The sequence below is a fragment of the Setaria viridis genome, chromosome 8 (assembly GCF_005286985.2).
Source record: "Setaria viridis chromosome 8, Setaria_viridis_v4.0, whole genome shotgun sequence".
In the NCBI taxonomy this organism is placed as follows: domain Eukaryota; kingdom Viridiplantae; phylum Streptophyta; class Magnoliopsida; order Poales; family Poaceae; genus Setaria; species Setaria viridis.
Window position 1 is genome coordinate 5,957,137 of NC_048270.2, and position 13,452 is coordinate 5,970,588.

The following is a 13,452-nucleotide window of genomic DNA, read 5'->3' on the forward strand; positions in this document are numbered from 1 at the left end:
TGTTGCGTTCACTACCTCCATGCTAAACCGACTCCAATTTTCTTCGCCTCGCCCTCCTCTTCCCTCTTCTAGTACACCAGTGTCATACAAAATGGTCATTATCGAATTATATTTATGCGCGTGTAGGGAATGTGTTTATGCCACTTACGGATGAGATTTCAAGTTCTAGTGCCGAGTAAAATAATTCGTAACAGAAAAATTTCAGTACCACCTTTAGATACGAATCTAACCACAATAAATGAACATAAAACACCACTATTATATTTCACTATGACTATTAGCAGTGCCATGACTCTTTATTTGTACGTGGACAACATAAATTTAAAAGTAGAGAAGTGCCTCACCCACACCCAGTCACCTCCACCCAACCCCCACAGGCCACGGGACTCCAAAACCCAAAACCCCCACAGGTCAAGAAATAAAAAAAAGAGCACAGAGAGAAAACAAAAAGAAATTGCGGGGCAGGTTCCGCCGCCGCGTTGGTCAGCTTCAACCATGCCCTCTTCTTCTCCCACCCTGCCCCATCTATAAATACCCCCGCGTTCCTCTCGTCCACCTCCCTTCACACCATCCCACGCAGCAGAGGAGGAAGGGGGGAAGAAAAAAAAAAACGCAGCCGTCTCGGGCGCCCACACTGCTCCTCCCTCCTCGCCATGGCCGCCGCAGCCATGCGTGCCCCGGCCGCCGTGCTCCTCCTGGCGGTCCTCCTCCCGTTCGCGGCCGCCCCGTCCCGCGCCGCTACGCTGGCGATGTCGCCGTCGGCCTCCACCTCCACCGCCGCGTTCCAGCTCCACGGCGACGTCTACCCCACAGGGTACGCGACCTCCTCCTCCTCCTCCCAGACCCCTCTCTGATCAACGTAGTTTAGTATATAGGCCGAGGACCCCTCGATTGTGCCCGCAAGAATCCTCTGCTGCGAGGGGGGAAGGGATTCGCCGCGGAATTTGGGTTCTTCCCGCCTGATTAGATGCGGAATTTGGGATGCTTTTACCCAATCGGGGTTGGTGGCATGGCGGATTGGTCCGCCTCCTGCGAATGCAGGTCGTCCCGTCTCGTCTCCGTCGCGCCGCGGGCGTTGGCCATCGTTTTGACCGAGCCCGCATCAGGCGGAGCTACGAATCCTCTGTTTTGACTTTGCGCCCCTTTTCTTGCATGCATTTCCTTTTGCGGTTCTTGCCAGTAATTTTCAGAGCATCACTCCTTTACTATTCACTTCAACGGAATCTTACCGCCAGAGTTACCGTTTTCGCTTGCTCTGTTTTGTAGCGCGAAAACAAAATCATCATCGTTTTTTTTTTCTTTTGGTCCTCTATGGCCATGTGAAATGCAGGATGTTTCAATTTCATCTTCTTGACGTGCTACTTTCAGGTTGTTGCATTGACTTTTTACCCCTGCGGAAATTTCCTGGTGTCCCCTGTGCTTCCTCTGCTCATGTTTCCTGACGACTAGCGCGTGGCGTACTGGCGTTTCTTGCTCTTTGTTTGAACTCCACATTTTTACTGTTGAAGAAGACGAGAGAATCCTCTGCTTATTCTTTCCTTGTCTAATTTTCCACTTGTTAAACAAATGATTTTGATTGCCTTTACCATCTAATTATTCCATCCAAGCTTATAAACTTTTGTACAACCACTTGTGTACAGCACTTGACATTCGATTCCACCTCTGCAGCCACTACTATATCACGATGAACATTGGGGACCCAGCGAAGCCCTACTTCCTGGACGTGGACACTGGCAGTGACCTCACATGGCTGCAGTGCGACGCGCCCTGCCAGAGCTGCAACAAGGTACAATTGGTGACTCAATGCTGCTTATTGATTGTTCAGAACTGCATCAATTAACTCTAGTCTTGCTTATATGGGATCCACTGTGTTTGCCTATTTGACTGAAAGGCCCTGTGATCATGGTATTCATGTCAGAATGAACTCTCTGCCTGTGTTGCAAGAAAACATGTTATCTGTTTTGAGCCGAAGTCTTCGTATTTTAAGCAAACACGCTTCTGGCGTAAATTTGACATGTCTTGTGTTCTACCTTTGCCAGTAGGTTTGATCAAGGAATTGATATCACTTTTGCTTCCAAGTATCCCACACGAACTGACTGAATTTTCCAGTTCAATGACAACTTTATCTTCATTTTTTATTTCTAAGTTTGCTTGGAAATATAGAATTTTGACGTGTTCCTTGATCTTTTGTTCCTTGTGGTTGTTGCAGGTACCGCACCCATTGTATCGGCCTGCACCGAAGAAGCTTGTACCGTGTGCAGACTCTCTTTGCACTGCACTTCACAGTGGACTTGGCTCTGGTAACAGGTGCCCTTCACCAAAACAATGTGACTACCGAATCAAGTACACAGACAGCGCCACGTCTCAAGGTGTACTCATCGCCGACAACTTCTCGCTGCCCTTGAGCAAGTCCTCCACCGTTCGTCCCAGCCTGACCTTTGGGTATAACACTTGAGAAAAACATTTCTTGATAGTGTCGCTGGATTCAGTTGTTGATATGGTTGCTTTTGTTTGCACAGCTGTGGGTATGATCAGCAAGTCGGAAAAAACGGTGAGAAGCCAGCAGTGACAGATGGCTTGCTTGGGCTTGGGAGGGGATCAGTTAGCCTTCTTTCACAGCTCAAGCAGCAAGGGATCACCAAGAATGTCCTCGGCCATTGCCTGAGCACGAACGGAGGGGGGTTCCTCTTCTTTGGGGACGGTATTGTGCCTACATCACGCGTAACTTGGGTGCCAATGGCTCGAAGTACATCTGGGTAAGCATCATTGTCCTAGTGTTTCTATTGTTATTGACGCTGCTTCATTTGTGATAATGACCATATAAAGCTAGAGTTTGTCCATATTTGATTCTTGCAAGTTTGTTAGCACTATGTTACAATTTGGGTTTAAGGTCAAGTATAACAACCTGAATTGAAATACTGAGAGACTGGTGATCAGGATATACATCATGGCTAATCCCATATATCAAAGACTCGAATATAACGGCATTTGTAAAACCAATTTTCTTTCTTTTATTTTGTTTGACACATTCTACAACATTGTTTTGCCAGGAACTACTACTCACCTGGCTCAGGAACACTGTATTTTGATAAGCGTTCACTAGGCCTGAAGCCTATGGAGGTCGTATTTGACAGTGGTAGCACATATACATACTTTACTGCCCAGCCATACCAAGCTGTTGTTTCTGCGGTATATTTCGGTCATGATGTTTCCAATTTCCATGAATTTTTGGGGAGAGAAGCGCTGAACTAATGATACTCTGACCCTGCAGCTCAAAGGTGGTCTCAGCAAATCACTTAAACAGGTACCAGGCGACGAACTGCCTCTGTGCTGGAAAGGACAGAAGGCATTCAAATCCGTGTTTGACGTCAAGAAGGAATTCAAGTCACTGCATCTGAGCTTTGCCACTGGCAAGAATGCCGTCATGGAGATCCCTCCTGAAAACTACCTCATTGTCACTGTAAATCCTCAAGACTCAACTTACTAACATCAGTGCACCACAATATCTTACAGAATGAAATGATGGCTAAATGTCTTCCTACATGTTTTGTACCAGAAAATTGGAAATGTGTGCTTGGGCATCCTTGACGCAACTGTGGCTAAGCTGAGCTTCAGCGTAATTGGAGGTATAAAATTCAGTTATACAGTACCCAGTTTCTGAAATTTGGATGCAATGCATCTTTGTGTGCTAACTTCTTTTTTTGACCTCTTTTTCTGTAGATATCACGATGCTGGATCAGATGGTGATATATGATAATGAGAAAGCGCAGCTCGGATGGGTGCGCGGACCATGCAGTAGGAGCGCCAAGTCAATTCTGTCTTCCATCCCATGACCATTTCCCATATCTGAACTATGAGCCCCTAAATCCATTTCTGTGTACTGCTGATGGAATCAATGAAAATTACCAATATCATAAGAACTCCATGCGATGATCAATTTCCAACGGAAGAGTGCTAGCTTTTTACCATCGGAATAAAGTTTATATTAACATGACAGGGGAATGAGAGATTTTAGTAGTGAAGGTTAGCTAGCGAGGCAGATAAGGAAGTTACTGACAGAAGCTGTATGTTCCTTCTGTTTATAATGAGATGGAATCCCATCATTCGTAAGGTTGGTCTGAGTTATTCTCTGTATGCCCTTTACTTGAACCTCCTCTAGATTTCCTTTTTGAGTTATTCTTCTGTTTATTCCATTGCAATAATACAGATGAATTTATGTACAAATAAAGGTAAATAAACTGAAAGACCAAAGAATTGGTTGGATAATTGAGTACAGACCCGCGCCGGTGCCAGGACGGCGGCGGGGGGCTCCTTTTCCTCCTTTTTTCCGCTTCTCCTCGCGAGCTCCCTCCAGCTTGCTCTAGTTGGCGGCCACAGCCTCGTCGCCGGGCTTCTTCTGGGGCTAGATCCGGCGAGTCTGAGGCCGGATCCGGAGAGCCCATGGGCGGATCTGCCGTTCCCGTTGGGTTAGGCGCTCGTGGACGCGGTGCTGCTGTTGAGGCCATGTGTGGCAGCGCCGCGGCGGCGGTGGCTGGCTTGGGTCCGGCGGAGGCCCCTCCCTCCCCGTTCTCCTCCCTCGCCGCTACACGTGCAGGCCAGCGGAGGCCCGTCCGGCTGCAAGAGGCGGCGACGAGAGGTCCTCTTCCCTCGCAATGGCGGGGCCCTCCTCCGTATCTGCGTGTCCGCGGGCTCAGCGGCCGGCCGATCGTTTCCGGTTAACCGGCGCCAGATCCCACATTCCCCTGGTCTGATCTACTCCCTCCGTGGGTGGATCTGGGCTTCTGGCTGTGGAGGGCAGCGACAGGGTCCGTGGACGCGGCGGTCCCAGGCGGCGGCGGCGGCGGCGCAAGGAAGCAAGCGCGTGTGCAGGAGCAGGGCAAATGCACTGCACATTATCACTGCCCAACTGCCCATCGACCACATATTTAGTGGTAGCTATCTCCAAATAGATAGCACATATATAGCAGATGCCCCAGTATACCCGGGCGCTCAAGTCAGCAGTGCATTCAATTGAGCAAAACTACAGTTGCATAGATGCTCTGAAATTGGATGCCTATTTCCTTAAAAAACTTCTGAATGGGTTGTTGAAACTTTTGACTTCTTATAAATGGTAGATTGCTGAGTGTGACTAAAAATATCTTTTCAGGTCTTTAATTTTCTCTCATCTGCCTTAATCTCAATCAGTAGCAGTCTACTAGGAGCCCTCAAAGATCAAAGCTGTACATAAAGCATCTCAAAGTATTCTTCTATTCAAAATGAAATTAAAGTAAATTGTGAAATATTCCAAGCCAATACTAAAAGTCAAGAAAACTTACCACTTGTGAAATCCAAACATTTACACCAAAAACCCTCCAAATGAGAATATTTAGAATACCAAAGAAAACAAAACAAAAAATGCATGCATTGGAGGAAATTAAACCTCCCTAGCAGAAGATGCTATAAGTACTCACATGAAGCTGTGCCAATTTCTTTATGGGTCTCATTAGGAGAACAGAAGTTAAGGTGCGATGACAAGAGTGAGCCCCCACAACATATCGTCTAAACTTGTTGCCCAAATAATAAGTGACTGGACGGGTTGGAGATGCCCTAGGGAATGTGAAAATGGAATGCCTAATGTTTCAGAGCACTAGAAATTAAAAGGTTTGTGATCTATACACAGTATCACTTTCCAGTTTCCCATTGGCCATATATGTACATGACCATGTATTTGTGCTAGTTATCTCCAAATAGATAAGCACATAGCAGTATAGCACATGGTCCAGTATACCTTAGTGCTCAAGTCAGTAGTGCATTCAGTTCAGCAGAACTACATTTGCGAATGGTAGATCGATGCTCTAAATGTAAAGCCTATTTCTGATTTCTCGAATAACTTCCGAGTGAGTTGTTGTCGATGATCAAAATATCTTGTTGGAGCTTTAGCATTTTTCTCATCTGCCTTAATCCCAGTAGAAGTTGAAGTTGTACATGAAGCATCTGTGATCTATATAAAATTACTTTGGCCCAACTACCCATATATATATCACCATATTTATTTATGCTAGTTTTGTCTTACTCTTATATTTATGCTAGTTAAGTCCAAATATAGCACATAGTAGGTGGTCCAGTATTCCCTAGTGCCCAACAAGTCAGTGGTGCATTCAGTTCAACAAAACAAAACTACAGTTGTGATAGGTTAGATGGTCTGAAAATGTAAAGCCTATTTTATAAGGTAGAAATACTTGCATATGTGAACAAAGTATCTTATTGGAGCTGTAATATTTTCTGAACTGCCTTAATCTCAGTAGCACTATAAGAATCCCATTAAGCATCTCAGAAAAAAAACACTACTAAGAACAACAACAACAACAACAACAAAACAATAAATTTTCAAAGCAAATACACCCAAAACCCATCACTTGTAAAAAGCTGGATGTTTGAATCTGAAACCATCAAAATGCAAAACCCATCACTCTGTCCTGGGCGCTCACGCAGAATTCTTAGCTCTAGCTGGTTTGTGTGGTCATTTTAAAGCGGTGTGTGGTGCGTTGTATGTATTACTTTCTGCTAGAATTCTGGGGGTTGTGAGTGTGTTTGGCTCTCCTGACCTTTGTATTGTATTTTTCATCTCCTTAATGAAATGAAACGTAATTTGAGAAAAATAACAAATTAAGAAAACAAACAAAAATGCATGCCTCGGAGCAAGCCCTCCAACTCCCAAACCAACAACGTTGCCTATAAATACCTCCCACCCTTTTCAGCGTTCGCCATCACAAGAAGCAGAATAGAACATGGGGTATCAGCAAAGGAAGTGTAGCTAGCTCCCATTACTACTCAAGAACCCAGTCTTCTTCCACTGCCATGGCTGCCAGGTGGACCATGCTTGCCGGCCTCCTGCTCCTGCTTCCACTCCTGCAGTCGGCCTCCTCCTCCTCCATGGTGTTCAAGCTCGACGGCAATGTCTACCCCGCAGGGTAAATACACAGCCATCAAATGTTGATGCGTAGCAACACCATCCTGTTTCTGATTATTCCTCTGCCTTACTGTGCGAAAAAAGAATGCAATCTTGCTTGTGGTGTCTTTGCAATCTGGTTCTTGAGAAATGGCACGATGTGATCCTTGTTGCTGAATTTTTTTCCGTGCCTCTGCAGCCACTTCTACGTAACCATGAACATCGCAGACCCATCGAAGCCATACTTCTTGAGTGTGGACACTGGCAGCGACCTCACCTGGCTGGAGTGCGCCGCATCCAATGGTGCCTGTGAAAGGTGCAACAAGGTACGCTCAGCGTTGCAGATTTTCTTTTTATTTATCATTTCTGGTTGGAATTGGAAGCAGTGTGTAGCTGTAACCGAAAAAAGGAAAAACCATTAGAATCTAGTCTGAGCACTGCTTGTGGTGTTGTCCTTTTTTTTGCACAAGGGAGCAGAAACCTTGTGCCTATGATAGTACAATCTTTGACGCTGGTAGTTTGGTACTTGTAGTCTCTACTATTTACTTGTGTAGAAATCTGGTCCCAAATTTGTTGTGGTTGGCATCAAATGTTGTTATTTTGTAACTGCATGTTCTCCCAGAACTGATGCTTTCGATGTTACAGATCAAATCATGGAACATACTCCCTTTCCCAGTTCAAGATTAGTGAATAACTTCTCCTGGTTCCGGATTGAATATAGTGTGTTACCAATTTCTTGTTCAGGCATAAACTTTGCGATGTTGACTATTTTTTTTCAATTAAGCTGCGGTGCTTGATGCTGTTTTTTTTGGCTTGGTGATGATCATTTTCACAGGTGCCACATCCACATTACCGACCAGGACCGCCCAGTTACAAGGTCGTCCCATGTACGGACCCACTCTGCGACACACTGCACCAAGACCTGGGTACAACCAAGCACTGCACAGAACCATTTCAATGCGACTACACACTCACATATGCAGATGGATCGTCCATTGGTGCGCTCATCACTGACAAGTTCTCTTTACCCATGGTCAAGCCCCCCAATGACCATCCTGACCTCGCGATCGGGTATGCCAATGCAATGCAACATCTCATGATCACTGCACAATGACTATATTTTTAAGGCCAGCTACTTTTTGTTTGCGGCTTTGCGCAGCTGTGGTTATGACCAGGGGGTGAATGCTGGGAAGGTAACGACAGTCGATGGCATCCTTGGTCTTGGACCGAGCTCGGTATCGCTGGTGTCCCAGCTCAAGAACCACAAGATCATCACAAAGAATGTGATTGGCCATTACCTCAGTACAAAAGGAGGGGGATTCCTCTTCTTTGGGGAAGAGAGCGTGTCCTCTTCAGATGTAACCTGGGTCCCCATGGCACCAAGAACACCCGGGTATGTAAGCTCTAGTGCCTAACATGGGCTTTCTTGTTCAGAATTTGATTCTTGAACTAGTGCTAGCACTGCGTAGCAATAGATTGCTGCTGTATATTAAAACATTGTATTTCCTTCGCATTTTAGTTGTCAATTCCGTAACAACCTGAAAATAAGTTAAAGTGGCCTATGACTGAGCTCTCTTTTGTTTTTATCTAATTTTACATCATTGCGTACCACTGTATTTTCAGGAAACCATATCCCTACTCACCGGGCCGTGCAACCCTGCAACTGGATACAAAGTCAATAGGTGCAGAGCCGATGGAGGTGGTCTTTGACAGCGGCAGCGCCTACACCTACTTACCTGAACTTGTTCATTCTCAACTCGTTACTGCGGTAGGATCCAAATCACAATTCAATCCAATGCCTATACATTATAGACAGAGAAACTAGATATAGGATTCATGACACGTGGATGATGATCTTGCAGCTGAAGGCCTCTCTCAGCAAGTCATCACTTAAAGAGGTGCATGACCCTGCACTGCCTCTATGCTGGAAAGGGAATGGCCCATTCAAATCTCTGGACGACATCAACAAGGAATTCATGTCACCAATTTCTTTTAACTTTGGCCATGGGGTCACGATGACCATCCCTCCTGAAAATTACCTCATTACCACTGTAAACACTTCAACTCAGTTGAATTGAACAACAAAGCATCAAGCAAGGGAGAATGCCTAAATAAATGCCTTCATTTTCATGTTTATGGCAGGAACAAGGGAGCGCGTGCTTGGGCATCCTTGGGACTGCAGACATAGACTTGTACTTAATTGGAGGTGAAAAATTCAGAAACCAATCTCAGTTTCTGCAATTAGGATTTAGGACACCCTGAACCTCTGTAAAGCAGTTCACATTCATGGATCTTTTGTTTTGCAGCAATCGCAATGCAGGATCAGTTGGTGATATACGACAACGAGACAAGGAGGCTTGGATGGACACATTCACTGTGTGACAGGATGCCCGAGACTTAGAATATGACCGCTTCATTGCAGTGACACACTAAGGGTGAGAGAGAGGTGAAAGTATGTAATAGTAATAACAAAAATAAGGGAATGTAACTGAGGCACATGAGACGTAAGGAATTTGTATGTTCCTCTTCCTCCTGATTATGGTGAAATGAAGTTGATATTGTTCGTATGTTTCACATGAGATTCTCCATGCATTTCATTTACCCATGCACCTCTAAATTCTCTGTTGAGACAATGGTAATGTGCTTCTTTTGACCTTCTTTTTTCTATATAAAATGATGAAAGGCTTTACCTGGTATATCCTTCTAGAGCCTGAACTTATGTTGATGCTAAAATCCTGATTGTAGAACATATGTATCTCGAGTTTGCAACTGACTAGAGCTGAATGGAGTATTTGCTCAAATGGAAGTTTGGCGTTGGAGTTAAACTGAAGCATCTGTAGTTCACAATTATAGAAAGCAAGTGGTGCAGACACTGAGTTATCACTGACTCCACATTGGGTGGCTCTGACATGATTTATGTAGTAGTCTCATATGAATTTCCTGATCAACTGGAGTCCATGTAGTAGAATTAGTTTCAAGACTTAGTAGTGTACTGCTCCTACATTATTGTTTATATTGGTTTCAAGCCTGAAAAAATTGAACATGATGTTAACTACATACTCTAATATGATGCATACATGATAGTGCGGTACAGTGACACTAGATATTATAAATGCTAGGATTTCAGATTAATTTCTAACTTAAGTTGAAATGATGACATGAATTGTTTACAGTTATTGTTAAAACATCATACTGAGTAAAGTAGAGAAAATACAACACGCTTCGTGAAAATTTGGGACAAACTAGAGTGGTTTCTCTGCTCTTTTTTTAAGTATTGACAACAGAGGACTCAGGAAAACTGGGAACAAAATGTATTCGAAGATCATTACTACGAGAGTACTACTAATTTTGGGCACTACTACTCAGGAAATCTGGGAACAAAAAGGGGATATCTTTCAATATTGGGCACTACTACTTTTCCCAACTAATAAGCATTGTTATTGTGGGAATGAATAAGTTTTCATTTATGATAGGAATGGCTCAGCTATCATGGAGAAGGAACCAACAAAATGGACCACCATGTAAACAAGATGCTTAATTCTGGAGGCCTACAATTAGCCACTCCTGAATATGTGAAATTTGAAGAAAAAGGACTAGAAGTTTATTTTGGATTGTACATGGTTTTTCCACTTCATGAATTTTTTTATTTGTCTGCCCATATAGTGCATGGTTTATTTTAAATGTGCCTTAATACAATGTAATAACCGTATCATGGCAATAGTCCACGCTATAGATATAACATTCACTAGCATAGCATAGTAAAAAATGATTAAAGGATGTAGCAACATATACAAAATTGAAAAATATTTAGATGTGTGAGGTGGTGAGGCCCATGATGATTGTTTCTGTTTGACAAAATAAAAAAAGAAACCTGCACAACCATAAGTGACCAGGCGAGTCAGTGATGCAGCTGGGCCCTAAAAATGTGAAAAATAAAAGTTCACAGTAATAAGAAAATATTGATGATTTACACACATTATAACTGCCCATTGACTATATGTTGTGCTTACTATCTCAACAAAGATGGCACATAGCAGATTGAGTAGTATCCTCCAGTTGCCACGCCAACTGGTGCATGTGCATTGCCTTAAAAAGAACTGGTGCAAGCGCATTTAGTTGAGCATTACTACAATTTTTAGGAGGTAACTACTGCATGTGCTTGTGAGTGGGCTGTTGAAACTTCCTGTGTGGACTATTTTAGAAGATAACTTCTGTGTGATTAAAATATCTTGCTGGAGCTTTAACATTTTCTCACCCACCTTGATCCTTTTATCAGAAAACGAGCAACTAACATTCGTACTCCCCATTCTTGAACATTTTCATACCAATTGGTGGAGTGTATCTGCATGGAAGAATTCATATATCGGAATGCAGTCATATTTGACAATGCGCAACCAAGTAAGCACCTTTGGATCATGAGATTCAAAGAACAAGTTAATCTCCAGATCATCCGCTTTAGAGACAATCGGAGACTTAGTTTTATATAATGGCTAGAGACATTCCTGTAATTTAATTTTCCAACACCCCCCCCCCTTCCCCCTTACATATTCTACCCCTGTAAGTATCCCATCCTCTTTATAAAATGAAAATGAAGCGCTGTGGGGAACTCCCCCACAGTTTACCTTAAAAAAATAGGACTTTTATTTATTAAAGATGCCTCAATCGCTATAATTAACAGTATGCTTTCTAGTATATAGTTATATACTAGAAATTTATCCTACCTAACCTTGAATTTGTCCTCTGTAGAGTGGATGTTTTCCACAGGGATGTGGAACATTGTGTAAACGGAGATCTACATACTTTCCAAATCACAATGCATTCTGAATGACCAGGTATGATATCACGTTCAGAGACAGTAGACATAGAATTTATGACGCGGTGGATATTGCAGCTGAAGGCCTCTCTCAGCAAGTCACTCACAGAGGTGTCTGATCCTGCACTGACTTTATGCTGGAAAGGGCCTGGGCCTTTCAAATCAGTGGGCGACCTCAAGAAAGAATTCAAGCCATTGGTGTCCCTGAAATTTGGCGGTGGGTTCACCATGACGATCCCTCCTGAAAACTACCTCATCATCACCGTAAGCACTAAAAACATAGCTGCCCATCAGCAATGAATGATATCTGGCGGAAGGAGATGCTAATACTAAATTCTTCCATCTCCAGGCTTGCCATCGCAGTAGGAAGAACCACATACACTCCCTCAAGATTGATCAGATGGAGGTCGTGCATGAGCAAGCTAAAGCTGAAGCCATGCATCTTCCAGCATTTCAACCAGGTTCTTGGATCAGACACCACACCTACGGTGTCACTTGACTTTCAACGCCTAGGTATTCCATCGTCTGATCTTTCATCGATTGATTATTGTTTTTTTGAGGAAGAAATCTGGAAAACTATCCAAGACCTGCTACCTGACAAAGCGCCAGATGGATTTACCGGACTTTTCTACAAGACTGCATGGCCAATCATTAAAAATGACATCATGAGAGCGTTCAACGCTCCGTGGAACCTAGATAGCCGCAGTCTGTATTTGGTTAATCAGGCCTATATGGTGTTACTCCGCAAGAAGCCTGATGCTGTCACTATTGGGGATTACCAGCCAATAAATTTGATCCATAGTTTCTCTAAGCTGTTCACAAAAGTGCTCGCTAACAAACTAGCGCCAGAGCTTCACAACTTGATAGCTAATAATCAGAGTGCCTTCATAAAAGGTCGTTTGATACACGATAATTTTAGAGCTGTCCAACTATCAGCAAAACTTCTACACAGAAAAAAATCATCGGCTGCACTACTCAAATTGGACATCTCAAAAGCCTTTGATTCGATTCTGTAGACTGGACTTTTTTTAATAGCTCTGTTGAGACACTTGAGCTTCACAAGGAGATGGATCAACTGGATTAGTGTGCTTCTATCCACGGCCAGTACTAGAATAATCCTCAACGGCTCCCCAGGTAGAAGAATATGTCATGCTAGAGGTCTCAGACAAGGTGATCCACTGTCGCCAATGCTCTTTGTCCTTGCAATGGAATCTTTAAACTCCATGATCAGGCTGGCCGACAGGGAGGGGCTCCTCATGCCATTAGGGGACAATCTGATGCAAAATTGTGCATATTTATATGCAGACGATGTCGTACTTTTTCTGGCACCAAGGGAGCAAGACCTGGTGCTCACAGGGGGTATACTGGACACATTTGGAGCTGCATCCGGTCTTAAAACAAACCTAGACAAATGCCTTATCTCTCCCATACAATGTGACCTGGAACAGAGTCAAGCTGCTCAAATTCTTCCCCAGTCGTCTCGCACCCCTACCATGCAAGTACTTGGGAATACCGTTGTCAGTCAAAAAGCTTTGCAAGAATGACCTAATGCAGTTGGTGGATAAGGTTTGTGATGGATTACCCACGTGGAAGGCAAAGCTAATGAGCAGGGCAGGACGGACAGTCTTAGTTAAGGTAAAGATGTCAGCCATTCCAATTCACACGGCTATCGCGGTCGCCATCTCTCCATGGGCAATCAAGCAGATAGAAA

General features: G+C 43.8%; 2 protein-coding genes across 3 annotated transcripts; both read left to right on the forward strand.

Annotated features, from left to right (window-relative positions):
- Positions 1–556: 556 nt before the first annotated feature.
- LOC117833881 (aspartic proteinase Asp1) lies at positions 557–4,110 on the forward strand. Of its 2 annotated transcripts, none has more exons than XM_034713479.2 (8): positions 557–814; positions 1,669–1,786; positions 2,210–2,442; positions 2,520–2,756; positions 3,051–3,189; positions 3,272–3,460; positions 3,557–3,626; positions 3,721–4,110. In XM_034713479.2, the coding sequence occupies exons 1-8, from the start codon at positions 654–656 to the stop codon at positions 3,831–3,833; spliced, it is 1,260 nt and encodes a 419-aa protein (XP_034569370.1). In that variant the 5' UTR covers positions 557–653; the 3' UTR covers positions 3,834–4,110. The 2 variants fall into 2 exon arrangements, with proteins under 2 accessions (XP_034569370.1, XP_072146294.1); XM_072290193.1 differs by having other exon boundaries at positions 796–814; positions 1,641–1,786.
- Positions 4,111–4,253: 143 nt separating this feature from the next.
- LOC117833883 (aspartic proteinase Asp1) lies at positions 4,254–10,444 on the forward strand. Its single transcript, XM_034713481.2, has 8 exons — positions 4,254–6,950; positions 7,128–7,254; positions 7,764–7,999; positions 8,088–8,321; positions 8,552–8,696; positions 8,791–8,979; positions 9,071–9,134; positions 9,235–10,444. Exons 1-8 carry the CDS (start codon positions 6,838–6,840, stop codon positions 9,327–9,329), a joined length of 1,203 nt encoding a protein of 400 aa, XP_034569372.1. The 5' UTR covers positions 4,254–6,837; the 3' UTR covers positions 9,330–10,444.
- The last annotated feature ends 3,008 nt before the right edge of the window (positions 10,445–13,452 follow it).

What these genes read in the sequence shown, in the direction of transcription:
- LOC117833881 (XM_034713479.2), top strand. Translation starts at nt 654, where the DNA reads ATGGCCGCCGCAGCCATGCGTGCCCCGGCCGCCGTGCTCCTCCTGGCG. An exon ending in CCTGCCAGAGCTGCAACAAG is followed by an intron (nt 1,787 to 2,209) that starts GTACAATTGGTG and finishes TGGTTGTTGCAG; the next exon opens with GTACCGCACCCATTGTATCG. An exon ending in ACCAAGCTGTTGTTTCTGCG is followed by an intron (nt 3,190 to 3,271) that starts GTATATTTCGGT and finishes CTGACCCTGCAG; the next exon opens with CTCAAAGGTGGTCTCAGCAA.
- LOC117833883 (XM_034713481.2), top strand. Translation starts at nt 6,838, where the DNA reads ATGGCTGCCAGGTGGACCATGCTTGCCGGCCTCCTGCTCCTGCTTCCA. An exon ending in CCTGTGAAAGGTGCAACAAG is followed by an intron (nt 7,255 to 7,763) that starts GTACGCTCAGCG and finishes TCATTTTCACAG; the next exon opens with GTGCCACATCCACATTACCG. An exon ending in ATTCTCAACTCGTTACTGCG is followed by an intron (nt 8,697 to 8,790) that starts GTAGGATCCAAA and finishes ATGATCTTGCAG; the next exon opens with CTGAAGGCCTCTCTCAGCAA.